We start from the raw sequence: 16271 nt of genomic DNA on the forward strand, positions 1-16271 counted from the left end.
GCACTAAGCACCACGATACTGTTGTCGGAAGCCAGCAGTATGTTTATTGGGTCAATTTAGCAGTCTGTGATGATATGGTATGCTAATGCTAGTTTGCCAACTCACTAACTTGCGGTCGTCATTTCTGGTGAGTGTTTGGTTTGATACAACACTACCCTGTTGAAATTTGCGCACTACGCCAATGAGTACATATAGTGCACACGGTATACTACACTGAAGTGTACTGACGGAAGTATGTGATTTGAAACACACCATAAGTTACTAGGTTTTTAAAACGTATCCTTTGACGTTTGAAAGTTGAATGTTAGGAATCCTGGAGTGGAAAAAAAAGCCTCAGGTTTCCGCTCTTGTCATGCATGCTGGTTGATTAGTGCACATGGTTTATTAGATGTAGAATAAAGTTATTTTGCTTAAATATCATGGTTTAAAACACAGATTTTGTTATGTTTTTTTTCTGATGGAAGTGTTTGTCACACATAATGTGTCAAAGGATGGTTGGAAATGTGAAAATCCATTGAGAATATCTGTTTTCACAGTTTCAGGCTTTGATAAATGGCATTTTTTTACATGCTAACATGCTAATGCTAACATGGCCCCCTCCCCTCCATAAATAATGAACAGTCCCTCAGAGTTTTGTTTCAAAATACTATGAATGGTCAGTTTAGCTGTGAAGTGTCAAAAAATTCTCCTGGATAACCAAACCCCCTGGAAAGTTGGGTCACAAGAGGTGTTGACTCAAAATGGTCCCCCCAGAATTACACAGGTGACCACGGCCCTGCTACTGGTCTTTGTACAAAAATCTGTGACCTGTCATGACGTCACATTTGCCCTGAGTCTGTGTCCCTATGAAAATATATAAGACGTTCAACACACTGAAAATAAATCCTGTCACTCTTTGTAAACAGTAAATCACGACATTTGACGTACAGTTTATTTGTACATGCAGTGTAGCCAAATAGTTAGTTTTGAAAACCTCTGATGACGTCGACGCACATGACAACCCGGAAGTAGGTTTGTTCGCTCACTAGCGCACTAAGCTACCTCATTTCGTATGCTACTGGAAGACATGGGGGCTGTGTTTCACAGCCATCACTGACAGCGGCACAGCTGAGAGTCCACTTATAACAAGAAATACAACTGAGAGCCCTTTTCATATCAAGGTATGTAGCCGGAGGGTATCGGAGGGACAGTTTTGGATTCAACAAACAATCGGTGTTTGGCTGTCATGACTAACGTCACTGTCTAACGTTACTTGCGCATTGTTTGCTAGTTAGCTTGGGTAGGTAGCCACCGTGATCTGTTCGTATACAAAAAGTCTTTCGCGGGAGCCAACAGATTGCAACGATGATGTCAGCCTTCTTGAGCTACACGGGTAGATAAGGGGTTAAAAGAAGGTAGCTGTAAACGGCTAACGGTAAGTGTCACAGTGCTAGTTTTGATGTGTGCGCACAGGCTAACCAAGCTAGCATCAAGCTATCTCACAACCAGACATGACGCTCACGCTTAGCGATAAATACGACACTTAAATGCTTCAACCCAACGTTAATATTGTGTTATTAATCTCACATGAATAGCCTGTCAAATAATAACCGTGTTAGTAAGCTGGTGTTACTGAACTGTCAGGTACGCCGATGGCTAGCTGACGTTAGCTAGCTAAAGACTATGCTAAGAGGCTGTGTGCAGGTGGTTTAGGTGAGATGAACGCTGCTCTTAGTTTACCTCTGACCGTCTGGCCACTAACTAGCTTATAGTATCGACTGATTAGTAAGTGTAAAGTGAACTGACTGCCTTTATAACAATGATATAACAGTGTCGGTGCTCTTGGCAAATTCCCTGCAAACCTGTTGCAGCTAAAAGCTTAAAACAGCCTCCTACTAGAGGAAATATATAGTGACGCATATCCTGTAATAATTAGACTTTGTTGCCATAGATTTGCATCTGATATATATTGATTCCTTTGACATTTCACGACATAAATAATGAGCTATGACACAGGTGTGGTTGCAATGTTATGATTCATTTGCAGGCCAGACATCCTGCAATATCTGTCATCTGTAAATGAAGCTATGTTGTTTTGGGTTTGGCTCAAGTAAAACTGGCTGTTGCAGGATTGACACACTGACGTCATTAAATTGAACCATGCTGATTGACTGATAGATTTCATATGTTTGTGCACCCTCAGTTTGGCTGCTACAGCAGCTGGCATCGGCTGAGGATACATAAGTGACTGAGCCTAAGGGAGGTGCTGTGTAATAGTGTATAACAGCATTATATACAGTACAAGCAGGGATTCCCATTAGCAAAATTGGCCAGGGAGGGTACTGGCAAAGTGCCTTCAAATTTTGATTAAGATCCAATTTGCTTTGCTCCATTTAATACTGATGCTTCATATATATTCTTTTTATAAATGCGGGAAGGAAGCTCTTAATTATGCATAGTGTACCGCCTGTGCATCTCAATTTATAGACGAAACCTCCTTCAGCCTTGTTGCAGCACGGTGAAATACACATCAAAGCACCAGAAGCCCACCCGAGACAGATAAAGCCCTTAAGAAACTGCTCACGTAGAAATAATTTGGCTGTAACCGTCAGCCATGTTCTTTTGTTTGACTTCCTCTTGTCCAACATGCTTTCAAGTCACTCTGAAGTATTTTGTAAGACAGGCTTAATGTGGTGTGGCTGAGCTTGCTCTGAGTCATTTTATATTTCAGTGGACAGCTTGGGCTGTAGTGGCGCTTTTCTCTTCTGCCGGCACAGGCAGGACGCTGGTGGGCACTTTGATGTGTAAATTTCCTAGCAGGTGCATTAAAGTGCATGTCGAATGGATTGTTGAAGGCTTTTGCTTCGCTATAAAGGCTCACGCTACAGCCGCCTCTTTCAGTGATTGCAAAGACTTTTGTTGTTTTGGCGTTTGAGTGACCAGTCTGTACCTCTTGGTTTGAAGGTACTGTGTTTGTAACTGCTCACCTGTCCTGGGTGGTCTGTCATCCACCTTTCTCACTTCAGCTGCCAGGTCAGGCGTGAATATGGAGTCTATGCTGAACAAGCTAAAAAGCACTGTCACCAAGGTGACGGCGGATGTCACCAGTGCTGTCATGGGCAACCCGGTGACACGGGAGTTTGAGGTTGGACGACATATCGCCAGCGGTGGTCCTGGCTTGTGTTGGAGGATCTACAATGGCACAAAGAAGTCCACAAAACAGGTATGTGAGTGTTAATATCCTCCACTTCACCAGACCAGCTCCGAAGTTTAGATTTAAAAGGAGCAGTGTGTAAGATTTAGGGGGTTTTAATGGCATGTAGCAGTGAGCTACCTTTCTTGGATAGAATTCCTTCAGTGTTCATTGTTTAGGAGGGTTTTACTGGGAGCTGAATTATCTGCAGAAGTCTCTTCCTCTCCAAAACCAACACACTCACTGATTTAAACCAATAAAAATACTGAATAAAGCGGTTTCACATGAAAAAAAATCAGTGTTTTTCTGACACTGTTGTCGCAGTGGCCGATGCGAACACACAAGTAACTATATCTAGAGCCAGAGTTTTCTTTGTCTGTGTATAAATGGCTCATTCTAAAGTAACGAAAAACGCAACAATTATTATTTTCATGTGATTATACACCAAAGAAAACATACTCATTATACTGACATACATTCCTGCCAGTATACCCCCCGAAATCCTACACACTGGACCTTTAAATGGACAAACAACTGATTATATTTGTCAACAAGGACTTTCCTCACCATGAGTAGCTGTTTCAGCGCCTTGTTGTTTTCTGACGCTTCAGGAAGTGGCTGTGTTTGTGTTCGACAAGAAGATGATCGATAAGTACCAGAAATTTGAGAAGGACCAAATTGTTGATTCGCTAAAGAAAGGGGTGCAGCAGCTGACCAGACTGCGTCACCCCCGTCTCCTGACCGTGCAGCATCCCCTGGAAGAGTCACGGTGATTAACACACCCACATAAACACACACAAACATGTGTATCAAGGGCAAATTGGAGGGAGTTGTGGCTCAAAGAGCAGCTTGACATTTGAGGGGGAAAATTGCGTAATAATTCTATTTGTCTGCCTCTGTTTGTGCATATGTGAGCAGAAGCTTGTCATGATCAAACGACTCTGTAGAATGGGCTCTGAATTATTTATGGCCCCAGAGGTCGAGGCTGTCTTGTGCTTACTTTCTTTTTACCGCTGTGTCTTTTTTAAACTTTCACCCAGGGCAGCTCTAAATTCAAAGCGCTTCTCTGTCTTTGTTTTTGACTTTGCTCATGTTGCCATTTGTCTCTGTCGGCTTCAGAATAACTCATCATTTTAAAGGCAGCTGCATTAAATTCTACTGATGTTATTTCTGTATTTGGCTCTCAGAGACTGCTTGGCGTTCTGCACAGAGCCGGTGTTTGCCAGTCTGGCCAACGTGCTGGGCCAGTGGGAGAATCTGCCCAGCCCCTTGCCCAGTGACATCAAGGAGTACAAACTCTATGATGTGGAGACCAAGTACGGCCTGCTACAGGTGAGAGTGCAGACAGGTTAGCTTGCTCGATGCAGGGCTGCAACTAAGAGTCACCAGTTATTTGCTATGTATTTATTTATTTTTTATAAGTAACAGTTTAGTTGTTCACCTGTTGGATGTATAATGAAACATATTTGAATATGAACTTGCCTGTTTGTCATTATGAGCATACCAAATTGTGGTTGTCTGGCAGGTTTTAGTACAATGCATCATGACATCAGTACCTCTCAAAGCCAGTTGAACCAGCTCCATTTCAGGCTTCACCTGTTGGTGTTAAGGCCTTTACACAGAGAAGTTTCTGTCTTGTGATTGATTCCCTTATCAGTATATTTTTCTGAACTGTTGTTTTTGTCACGAGTACTTAGAGGCAGAATGTTGATATTACTAGAGTTGTTCCGATACCAATACTGGAATTGGAAATGCCTCTGATACTGCCCAGAATGCTGCATCAGGTATTAGCAAGTACAAAAGTCTCTTCAGTGAAGATACAGAGTACTAATAAATAAATATAGAGCCAGTAGAGATGAAAAGACAGCCCATCGACAGAAGAACAAACAGAGAATGCCAGATCAGTCAAAGGGAATCCAAAAGAGAAGAAAAAAGGACATAAGTAGGAGAATAAAGCATGTTTTATTACAATTTTTCAGCTTCCATATTTGCCACAAAAGTTAAAAATTGTTGGCAGCCAGGTGGCAAAGAAGCGTGCAGTTGATCGTACATAACATCCTTAATCCAGTGTCCGTATGTTGGAGGTGAAGAGTCCTTCCATTTACACAGGATGAACCTTCTGGCCAGAAGTGAGCAAAGAGAAACAACGTCCACTTGGGCTCTACTTAAGTTAACATCTTGAAGAGTTGCTCCAATTATTGCCATGGACATAGTTGGGGCAACCAGAAGTTTCACACCTGGATAAAGCGTTGATCATTTGCCGCTTTGAATTTTTCTTTTCTATTGATGCAGTGTTATTGGATTAGTACTCGCTATTGGCCGATACGCAAGTTCAGGGATCTGTGTCGGCACTGTATGGCACTGGGACATCTCTAGATGTTACGTGGCAAAAAGAACAAGGTTGATTTTACAGAGCTTTCACACTGCAAATAAATGCATCATTCAGTCACGTTGTCTGGAATGGATGTCACGTCACAATGTCACAACAAGTACAGCCAATAAAAATAGCTTATACTAGCTTTGGCTGTACAATAGCTTCCCTCACACAGACTGCCAGACGCTGCTCTGGGTCTATAGCAGGGGGGTCAAGCTCATTTTAGTTCACGGGCCACATGCAGCCCAATTTGATCTCAGATGGGCCGGACCAATAAAACCATCGCACAAGAACGTATGAGCTCCAATATTTTCCCTTTTTGTGCGTTAAGAATTACAAGTACATTCTGAAGACGTGCATCCTTTCACAAAACAAATGAACAGCCTGAGATGTCTTAAGAAAAATAAGCAATTTCAACAGTATTGCCCACAATAATTCAGTCTACTTCTCACTGTCATTACATGTGCATGATACATTAAGTAGATCACGCATTGTTTAACATTTGTTCGACACCCCTGGTCTATAGGATCCTGGTAGTTGGTCCTCTGCCTCCTCAGATGCAGCTGTCCTACCGAGATCCTGAAATATGTCCAAAACCAGCTACTGTAGAGCTTCAGCTCCCGTATGAGACACTCTCCTTCTCTTTCTCTACATTGGAAGTACTCAAAATCTCCTTTTGTGAGGAGGAGAAGGACAAGGTCGTCATCACTGGATGGTGTCGAATCCATCTTTTTTTTCCCCTGAAGAATGAGCTGGGTGTGAATCTGTTTGAATATTTTAAAGAACAAGTGTTGCAGCTTTAAACCATGTACTATTCCTGCAGTTGCTTCCACTCTTTCATACCAAAGCTGACACTCTCATTGTTCTATCCCTTTCAGATCTCGGAGGGTTTGTCCTTTCTCCACAGCGGGGTGAAAATGGTCCACGGCAACTTGTGTCCAGAGAACATCATCCTCAACAAGAGTGGAGCCTGGAAGATCATGGGCTTTGACTTCAGCATCTCCTCCACAAACCCCTCGGAAGCTGAGGTGTGCTGGATGACTGCCCTTAAAACGCTCTAACAAAATAATTGAATGCAGTATTGTCACATCTTTATGTTCTCACCGTCTTCAGCCCAAGTACTCGTGTAAAGAATGGGAGCCCAACCTTCCTCCGCTCTGCCTCCCCAACCCTGAGTACCTGGCTCCTGAATACATCCTGTCCGTCAGCTGTGACTCCGCCTCCGACATGTACTCGCTGGGCGTGGTCATGCATGCCGTCTTCAACGAGGGCAAGCCTGTTTTCCAAGTCAACAAGCACGACATTTTTAAGAGCTTCAGCAGGCAGCTGGATCAGGTGGGTGGAGGTGTGGGGCATGTGGGAGCGTGACGAATGACTGGATCGACAAAAGGATCATAAATCATTCATAGAATTAGAACAATTGTACTCGCTGCTACACTACACAGCCATGCGACTATTTTTTTCCCCACACATGCGTATTTTTTCTCCGGCAGCACAGCTGTCTGCTCAGATTTGTGTCATTGTCCGGCTCATAGCGCAGGCGGATGTCTTGTTTTTGATTTGAGTGGTAAAACATGTTTGAAATAATCCCGATGATTGTGCCTGGACGCACTCCAGCATCAGCTGCTTCAAGCTAATTTCAGATGCAGCCCATTTTTAGTCATCTGCTGCATGACTTGATTTTTAAGAATATCTCAAGAGTGTGTTGCTGTTACTAATCAAACACTGCTTGTATTCCTCTTTTCCTCTCTGTTCTGTTCTTCTTCTCTGTGTCATCCAACTGCAGCTGAGCAGCATAAGTCCTGCAGTGCTGAACAAGATCCCAGAGGAGGTTCGGGAGCATGTCAAGATGCTGCTCAGCGTCACATCCACCGTCCGGCCAGATGCAGACCAAATGACAAAGGTCAGCATTTTCACCCCTGGCATAAAGATCCAAATAATGATTCATTTTTCCAAAGCTCGATTGTCACAGTTTTACCCCAATGCCACCGACAGTTGTGACAAAGCTTGATCCTACAGTCTAACCCATATGTTCTAATCCTGTCTGTTATTATTTTGCTTTTGGCAGAACCACTTCTTTACTATGACAGAAATACTTTTGATAACTGTAAATGTCTCTCCATTGCCGTATTTGGCATTATACTTTAACTGATACACCTCCAAACAATTATTGCCATACTTCTTTACAAAAATACATTTAAAAGAAAAGAAGATACAAAGAATAACATTTGTTCATAGTCTGTGCCAATGTTGGTAATATCTGATGCCTTTTGTTGTGTGTGGGTTTTTTTGAAAATTTAATTCAGATTCCATTTTTTGATGACGTGGGTGCTGTGACCCTGCAGTACTTTGACTCCCTCTTCCAGAGAGACAACCTGCAGAAGTCCCAGTTCTACAAAGGCCTTCCCAAAGTCCTGCCCAAACTCCCCAAGGTAAGTGCTCATACATTTTGTAGGTAGGTTCAAAATATGAGAGAGTATGTATAAATATTTTCCATGATCTGTTTACTTTATGTGTAGTGTATGTTTAGGGCGGTTTAATAGTCATTTTTCTAGTGATGGGAGGACTGATTCTTTTCATAGTGTTGAGTTGATACATTTTAATATATGAACCTTAAGGGTTTTTTGTCACAGTTTTCTCTGTGACACTCTGTTATAAAACATCTGACAGCTAGTGCTGCCTGCCACACAAAACTTCTCGCCGATGCATCACCAGCCATCATGTATACGTTTGTATTGATAAAGATAAAAACTAATTTTAATGCATTTATTCAAGATCCTACTTGCGTGTAGTTAGGCTGTGTAAACTCAATACAATGTCACAGAAATGTCACTGACAAACAGTCTGAGTAGGGGCAAGTAGCAGACGTCCCGGTTACCTCTACAGCCTTGTGCTACATTCACGAGGTGTCAGAATAATCTGAAAAATTCGTTTCTGGTCGTAGGTCATGACTCATCTGATCTGTGTCCTTTGCTCCTTGTTGTCAAGATGTTGTTTACACGCTCTAAACAATGAAATACAACGCATCTTTGTAGCGTCCACGTTGTGTTTCACATTACAACTTGAAGTTCACGAATTCACTAAAGTCAGAAAAACAGTATCTGAGGAGCATGTGAATGCACCATGGGCCTTGACTGATGGAAGTCGCGACCATAGACTGTAAAATAAATAAATAAATGAATAAATAAATAAATAAATAAAATAGATAAATAAATAAATAAATTAGTAAATAAAATTCTAATAAATAATATAATAAAATAAAAAATAATAAATAAATAATTAGGTAATAAAAAAATAAAATTCAGACTCGTCTGTTTCAATTGGTATTCAAAAAGATTTGGCGTTCATTTTCGCCCATCACTACCTTTTTCAATAACTGAGTGCTCATGTTGTTGTCAAATAATCCTTTAGGTGTTCCCATATCTATCAGAACACATGCCTCACATGCTCTCTGTTTAGTTGTGTATAAACACACACACACACACACACACACACACACACACACACACACACAAAGACAAACAGACGAGCGATTATGAGAGTTCAGACACTGTTACTGAGAAACTGCCTTCCTGTTATTTTTCTTCCTGTTTCGTCTTCCTTTTTCTCTGAACTTTTATATTTTCTAGTTAAAAGTGTTCCCTAATGAACTCATCACGAACACACAGTGTTACAGTTTGAACATTGTCTCATGGCTTCTGGTACCCACTCTGTTTTCTTTCCTTGCAGAGAGTGGTGGTGTATCGAATCTTGCCGGCGCTCACCTCTGAGTTCGTCAACCCGGACATGGTTCCCTTCGTGCTGCCCAATGTGCTGCTGATCGCCGAGGAGTGCACCAAGGAGGAGTACATTCGTCTCATCATGCCTGACCTCACGCCTGTGTTCAAGCAGCAAGAGCCCGTTCAGGTAGATGCACGTACAGTATCTGAAACAGTGTTGGTTGTTCAGCTGTTCAGCATTAATAAAGCATGTGATATTAAGCTAGCTAGCAATCAAGTAATGACAGGTAACGTGTGACTTCCCTCTTTAAATCTTTGCATGATATTTTGCATTTGTGTGTTTGAGATTTGAATAATCAGTGAAATATAACCGACTAAAGGGTTTAATCTGTCACTTTATCAAGTTTCTCTCTGTATTTTTCTTCCCATGCTTCTTCAGGCTAGTAACATGGTGAGTGGTCTCTGCTGTGAATATGCTCCGGTCACATCAGCTAGTCTGTGTCGTCTGTTAGCACTAACAGTTAAGCTAAAGCCGCTGAAAGCACTGTCTCTGTTAACCTCCACTTACCACCTCACTCGTGTAGCAAATATCGGAGAGCTTTTGATTCTTGTTTTCCTAACTGGGTCCCTGTGCCATGCAGATCCTGCTGATATTCCTGCAGAAGATGGACCTACTGTTGACCAAAACACCCTCGGAGGAAATTAAGAACAGCGTGCTGCCGATGGTCTACAGAGCTGTGGAGGCACCTTCTGTACAGATCCAGGTATACAGAGCTGTGCTGTTGTGATCAATTTAATTCAATTAGTCATGAACCCTGTAAACCACACATGGGTTTATATTTTTAGCATTCCACATAGGGAACGTGTCACATTTTCCCCCAGTCGCTGCACCCTCCGTTCTCCTCTCAGTGCTACCTTTAGAGCACCGTCAGAGTGAACGCTCTCGGCATCATAAAAATGTCACATTTCATAACGTCTTATCTGTTGCCGAGCAGGAGCTGTGCCTGAACATCATCCCGACGTTCGCCAACCTGATTGACTACCCGTCCATGAAGAACTCCCTCATCCCTCGGATCAAATCAGCCTGCCTGCAGACCTCTTCACTCGCTGTGAGTCTCCGTCAGTCGTTTCTGTTCTCAGTTTTTACCTTTCAGACTGTGTGCCTGTGCATGAATGAAATCTGTCTATATTAATTCCTCTTAGATGCCTCTACTTATCCCTGGTCCTTCTCTTGAACTGTTGCACTCTTAAAGGGCGGGTCAATCTGCGCTCTTTTCAGTGTTTTTCAAATGGAAACTGACGTAGATTACAGCACTAATGCCCTCCCCTCCCTCAACACACCCATGCGGTAGCTAACGGTGTAAGCACAGAGAGTGAGGAAAGTGTTGGCCTGGAAGATTTGAGCTTGGAGGTGGAGGATGCTGCTATTTTATTATTATCAAACCTTTATTTAAACAGTCGAAGACACATTGAGATTCAGTGTAATACTGCATTTGCACTCCATAGTCTACCCACAGTAGAAGCAGTTGGTACACGCGCTGTTTGAAGAAGCAGACAGGGGCACAAAAGATAAGCAACATACTGTTGTTGACGCCAGTTTAGTTTGGTTTATTTATTACTGTGTGCTTTTTAGAACCAATCACAGGCAGCGGCAGACCAGCAACTCCTTGTGTTTTGCGAGGTACACTGTTTCTGTCAGTGGAGTCTGGTGGCTGTAGACGGGAGCAGCTGCAAAATATATTTTAGCCCCCTAAATAAAGCACCACCTAAAAAAATCTACATCAGTTTAAGTGTGGACTATATTTAGATTATTTTCACCGCTTTACCTCGCCATCAGACAGCCATTTTCGACAGTGAACTGAAGCCGTTATACAGTATCATCCTCTTCAAAGCCACCAGACTCCATTGACAGAAACCGTTATTTTAGCTAGCAGCACATGTTGCTGCCTTGATTGTTTAGTTTGCTTGATATAGTGTGATTTTTAGAACTGAACTAACGCAGCGTCCATGGCAATAAGTAAATTTATATGTAGGAAAGACATTGTGTAAACATGTATGTTAGGTCATGTGGAAGAAGTTTTTAGAAGCACTTTAAGCACTTAGCTAATCAAGGTTTCAAAGTGCATCACAAAATGCATGAAAATAAGACAACAATACAATATTTAAAAAAATATATATATTAAGAGCCAAGAAAATTATAGTGTGTACAGAGGCAAAAACAGAACAAAAGGAAATAAAACACAAAAGTTACAAATCACAATGTGTTTTAAGCAATGATTTAAAAACGGGTAATGTGCAAGCCAGCCTGATCTCCTCAGGCAGAGAGTTCCAGAGCCTCGGGGTCTTGATGGCAAAAGCCCGGTCACCTTTGGTTACCGACCTCGATCTAGGGACGACCCGTGAGGGTAGGCTTGAGGATCTCAGGTCACGACTTGGAGCAAAGGGAGTCAGAAGTTGAGCTTGATAACTTGGCGTTAAACCATGTTGAGCTTTAAAGTTATTAGAAGTATCTTAAAACCAGTTCTGAAGTTAACCGGCAACCAATGGAGGGAGGCAATACCATGATTTGTCCCAGTTACAATACGAGCTGCAGCATTCTGCACTAGCTGAAGCCGAGAAGATTTACTGAGGCATCTAAACGATGTGTTACAGTAGTCAAGGCGCGAGAATACAGAAGCATGAATAAGCTTTTCTAGGTCTGGAAAAGACACAGCTGATTTAATTTTGATAACATTTCGTAGGTGGAAGTAGCAGGGTGTAATGAGATTATTGACATGTGGTTCAAAGTTCAATTGAGAATCAAAAGTGATGCCTAAATTTCTTGCTGTAGATTTTATATTAGTTGCCAGAGGACCAATAAACGGTCGGAATTTCCTTGCCAGGGCCAAAGATTATTTCTTCTGTCTTGTCTGAATTAAGCTGCAGAAAATTACAAGACATCCATTTCTTCATGGCAGCAGTCTTTCACCACAGTCTACCACCACAGTCTACCACCAACTTTAATGGCTGAATTGTCTTTCTTTATTGCTCTGCAGGTACGAGTGAACTCTCTGGTGTGTCTGGGGAAGATCTTGGAATATCTGGACAAGTGGTACGTCATCGATGAGATCCTGCCCTTCCTACAACAGATCCCCTCCAGAGAACCAGCAGTACTCATGGGAATACTCGGTAAGTAATCTGGACACACTCGACTTCCTGCTGGTGTTATTAAACCAGTAAATGATTGGTTGTTTGACTCTCCCTCTCCTCACTTCAGGAATCTACAAGTGCACCTTCAGCCACAAGAAGCTTGGCATCCCCAAAGAGCACCTCGCCACCAAGAGCCTGCCGCACCTCGTCTCTCTGAGTATAGACAACAACCTCAACCTTAATCAGGTGGCGCACATTATAGAGTCATATTTAATTTAACTCCTATTTTTTTTAGTTTCTTCTTCTTCTTCTAATGTTATCTGATTTTTTTCCACGTTTCAGTTTAACTCGTTCATGGTGGTCATACGGGACATGCTGACTCGCATGGAGACTGAACACAAGACCAAGTTGGAGCAGCTGCACATCATGCAGGAGCAGCAGAGGTTTGTCATTTAAATATAAAATGGTTTCACATGTTAGTGGGGATTTTGTACAAATTAGCGAGAACATCAAATAGGGTGATTAGATCTGTCTTAGAAAGCAATTAGCATTTGATACCAGCCACATGAATATGATAATGGCATGACTAACCAGGCTTGTATAAATGCCTCTATTCAAATTCCCTCCGCTTTCTGATTTTGTTCATTGTGTCTCTTCTAACAGGAGTATAAACATCTCAAATCCAGGGCACCCACCAGAGGAGACCAAGGGCCCACCAAGCAGTGGCAACCAGGTACCAGCACTGGAAATGTTCTGTCTTACGTCTCTCTGCTGCAGTGTTTCATTTTTTGTTTTTCCTTCTTTCAGATTGATGATATCTTCGGCAGCTCGGGGGTTAATGGCAAAGAGAATGGATCCGCAGCAGCGGCCCCACAGCCTAATAGAGTATGGGAACAATGTCATACCTCATTTACACAAATCTGCACCTTTGTACATTTTGCATGTTTCAGAAAAGCATTAGCGCGGGCGTAAGAAAAAATGAATCAGGAGGAGTAGGATTTATTTTTTCTTTGGATTTCGAGAATAAGTTTGACTCCTCTGGTCCATCAAATTGTGTCTTATGATACAACATAGCCTCTCTGTATTGCACACAGGCCTAACTTTGAGACCTAACCAGTTTGTTAACAGTTTCTCTTCCTTTTCTTTCCCTAGATGTCTCTGACTCTAGAGGAGAAACAGCGACTGGCTAAGGAGCAGGAGCAGGCAGCCAAACTGAGGAACCAGCAGCCGTTAGCACCACAGAGCGTCAAACCAGCCAGCACCTCAAACACAAAGGTAATGACTCAAAACATCTGTGTGCACGAACACGTGCTCAAACGTCTCTGGCTTGTGATGATTAAATTTTCCCCATCTTATGTCACAGACTAAGGATCTGACAAGCAGCCTGCTCAACAACATGACATCTCTAAACAGCCTGTCATTGGCCAACTCACCACGACCAGCTCCGGTGCAGGGCACCACCATGTCTGCCTTCCCCTCCCCCGGCCCCATGGTGGGCTCCATGGGCGCCTCAGTCTCCAACGGGTTCAACCCACCCATGGGCTTTCAGACAGGAGGCATGGGCATGGGGATGGGCATGCGGCCTACAGGCCCCGGCCTCTACGGCGGCATGGCCACCACCACCAGCACCCCAAACTTTGGAGCCCTCTCACAGAACCAAGGACCCATGGGGCAGACAAGTAAAGCCCCCGACCTGTCAGCCTTGGACAGTCTTTTCTCACCCAGCCAGCCCAAAGTCACCCTCAACCAAATGGGTCCCAAGCCTACACCTGGCACCAACACTCCTTGGATCAGTCAGTTTGGTGCAGCCCAGAACGCTCAGACTCAGATGCAGGGTGCACCAGTGGGCATGGGAGGAGTGCCCAGCGGGTTTGGGATGCAAGCAAACCCTTTTTTCAGCCCACAGAACTTTGCTCAACCTGCTGCTGCCCCAAGCCTGAACCAAAGTGGAGTTAAACATAGTGCGTCTGTCAACAACGATCTGAAAGACTTATTCGGCTAAACTAAATAAAAAGTAGATGCTAAGTTGAGTATATTCTTTTAATAACTTCGGACAGAAGAGCCTTGAATTCTCACAGAACAATACACTGATTGAATGTGAAGATTTCCTCTCAAAGGCGCTGCTGTCTGTATTTTTAATCTGACCTGGTATAAATTCTGACTCTCGCTCACATTCAGCTGGCAAATTAACCTGCACCTGAATTCCATTTCTACTTGACCAGAAGGACAAACGGTTGGGGTGGGAAATACTTCTTCTATGCTGTTCTTTAAATGCTGGGGGTTTCCTACTGTTTTGTACTTGACATTCTTTGGGAGTCCAAATGTCGTGGGTTGAGATGAATCCCAACTCAGTTTATTCAGGAAGGTTTTGTGTTCATTTGATGAATGAGTGGATTTCACTTCCTGAACAAGTTGCATCAGAATCACCCCTTAAAGGGAAACGTCGGTATCTCTCAACCTGGACCCTGTTTTCCTGAGTTTTTGTGTCTGAGTGAGTAATGGGAACAACAGTTTTTGAAACTGGTCCAGTATTGAGAGAGACCACTGCAGGTGTGGCGTCAAAACAGGCTGTGATGTAGTCCCTATGGGAAATTGTGCACCGTCAATTTACGTCCAGAAAAAGTGCTTTTTTTTGCCACTGACAGGCTCAAGTTGTTGTTAGAAGTGTCTTACCTTCCCCTGGTCTGTTAGTTAAAGTGACAAAGTCTCACCCAAGGAGAAGTCTGGTTTTGAGATCTCACAAGAGATGACTTGTTGCAGGAAAAACAATGGCGCAATCATTAGTAAGAGTTGGAGAGAGGAGTGCCTGCAAGAATTTGTTGTGTTGGAGTACAGAACATGTAGCTTAGTTCAATGGTTCCCAACTAGTTGGTCACGGATCTACTCTGAATGGACCACAAGTGACTCATGAATGTGTCAATTTTGTGAAAAACACCCTTTATATTGAAGTACAGTGGATTTCTGGCACAGATCTTTGAATTCAAAATGCCGTTTCCTGCTGTAGAGTGAGCAACTAATGGACAGCTACTTGACAGAGACAGCAATCTAGCTCACTGACATGGCCGGACGCAAGTTTGACGCTACATACATTAAACTGTGGACCTTGAACTAATGACTAAGGAGAAATCTGGACCCCGTGGCTGGACCAGTTTGGAACCACTGGCTTAGTGTTATCTAAAAGATTTTCAGTGTCATGGCTGAATATTAAGCTGATTTTGGCGATAGGGAAAAATCTTCAAGATTCCAGGATGAGATTTCTCCTTGAGTGAGACTTGGCAACAAACACGAAAGCCCATTTTCTACCACAGAAGTACCCAAGAACACCCAATAGCATCTGGCTTTTGTACTTCATGGCAAAGGTTACAGTTGGCATTCACCTCCAGGACAAATGACTCTGTAGTAGTCATGGGTGTTTATCCCCTCTAGCTCCAATTTGCTCTGATTGGATGTGATGGAAATACAGAAATCGGAAGGACGTGCTAATTTTAGTCCCTTTGCGCCACTGGCCTCCATGTTGCTTTCTGCTGTGTACTAACCTGTTTCCTGGCTTGTCCGGGACGTCGAATGTGACACAACAGAAAAAAAATAGGCATACTTGCCCAAACAAGCACTGTTAATGGACTTAAATTGATAGTGCACAAGTGGCGATAGGGATTACACTGAGCCTGTTTCACCTCTGTGGCTGCAGCGGTCAGTCTCAACACTGGACCAATGTCAAAATCTGTTGTCTCCATTCGTAGCTATGACACAAAAACATGAGAAAATAAGGTCCAGGTTGGAAAAACACCACTTTCCCTTTCAGAATTAGCAGAAAAACAAGGTAAAAAAAAAAAAGGCTTCACATCTGCTGGGTTTCAGGCTTCTGCATCTTTACTGC

General features: G+C 42.9%; 1 protein-coding gene across 3 annotated transcripts; it reads left to right on the top strand.

Annotated features, from left to right (window-relative positions):
• Positions 1-1022: 1022 nt before the first annotated feature.
• Positions 1023-14408, top strand: scyl2 (SCY1 like pseudokinase 2). Of its 3 annotated transcripts, none has more exons than XM_033614817.2 (19): positions 1023-1160; positions 3006-3202; positions 3784-3941; positions 4360-4504; positions 6425-6574; positions 6660-6881; positions 7333-7449; positions 7853-7978; positions 9276-9452; positions 9705-9716; positions 9907-10029; positions 10261-10374; positions 12301-12433; positions 12522-12640; positions 12737-12837; positions 13058-13127; positions 13202-13279; positions 13547-13669; positions 13758-14408. In XM_033614817.2, exons 2-19 carry the CDS (start codon positions 3026-3028, stop codon positions 14394-14396), a joined length of 2784 nt encoding a protein of 927 aa, XP_033470708.1. In that variant the 5' UTR covers positions 1023-1160; positions 3006-3025; the 3' UTR covers positions 14397-14408. The 3 variants fall into 3 exon arrangements, with proteins under 3 accessions (XP_033470708.1, XP_033470710.1, XP_033470709.1); XM_033614818.2 differs by lacking the exon at positions 1023-1160 and adding an exon at positions 1275-1414; XM_033614819.2 differs by lacking the exon at positions 9705-9716.
• Positions 14409-16271: the final 1863 nt, after the last annotated feature.

Source organism: Epinephelus lanceolatus, chromosome 23 (assembly GCF_041903045.1).
Source record: "Epinephelus lanceolatus isolate andai-2023 chromosome 23, ASM4190304v1, whole genome shotgun sequence".
In the NCBI taxonomy this organism is placed as follows: Eukaryota; Metazoa; Chordata; class Actinopteri; order Perciformes; family Serranidae; genus Epinephelus; species Epinephelus lanceolatus.

Bases quoted from the DNA above. Each gene is read 5' to 3' on its own strand.
- scyl2 (XM_033614817.2), top strand. From the start codon at position 3,026: ATGGAGTCTATGCTGAACAAGCTAAAAAGCACTGTCACCAAGGTGACG. The intron at 3,942-4,359 runs GTGATTAACACA...TTTGGCTCTCAG, and splicing joins CATCCCCTGGAAGAGTCACG to AGACTGCTTGGCGTTCTGCA. The intron at 13,280-13,546 runs GTATGGGAACAA...TTCTTTCCCTAG, and splicing joins CGGCCCCACAGCCTAATAGA to ATGTCTCTGACTCTAGAGGA.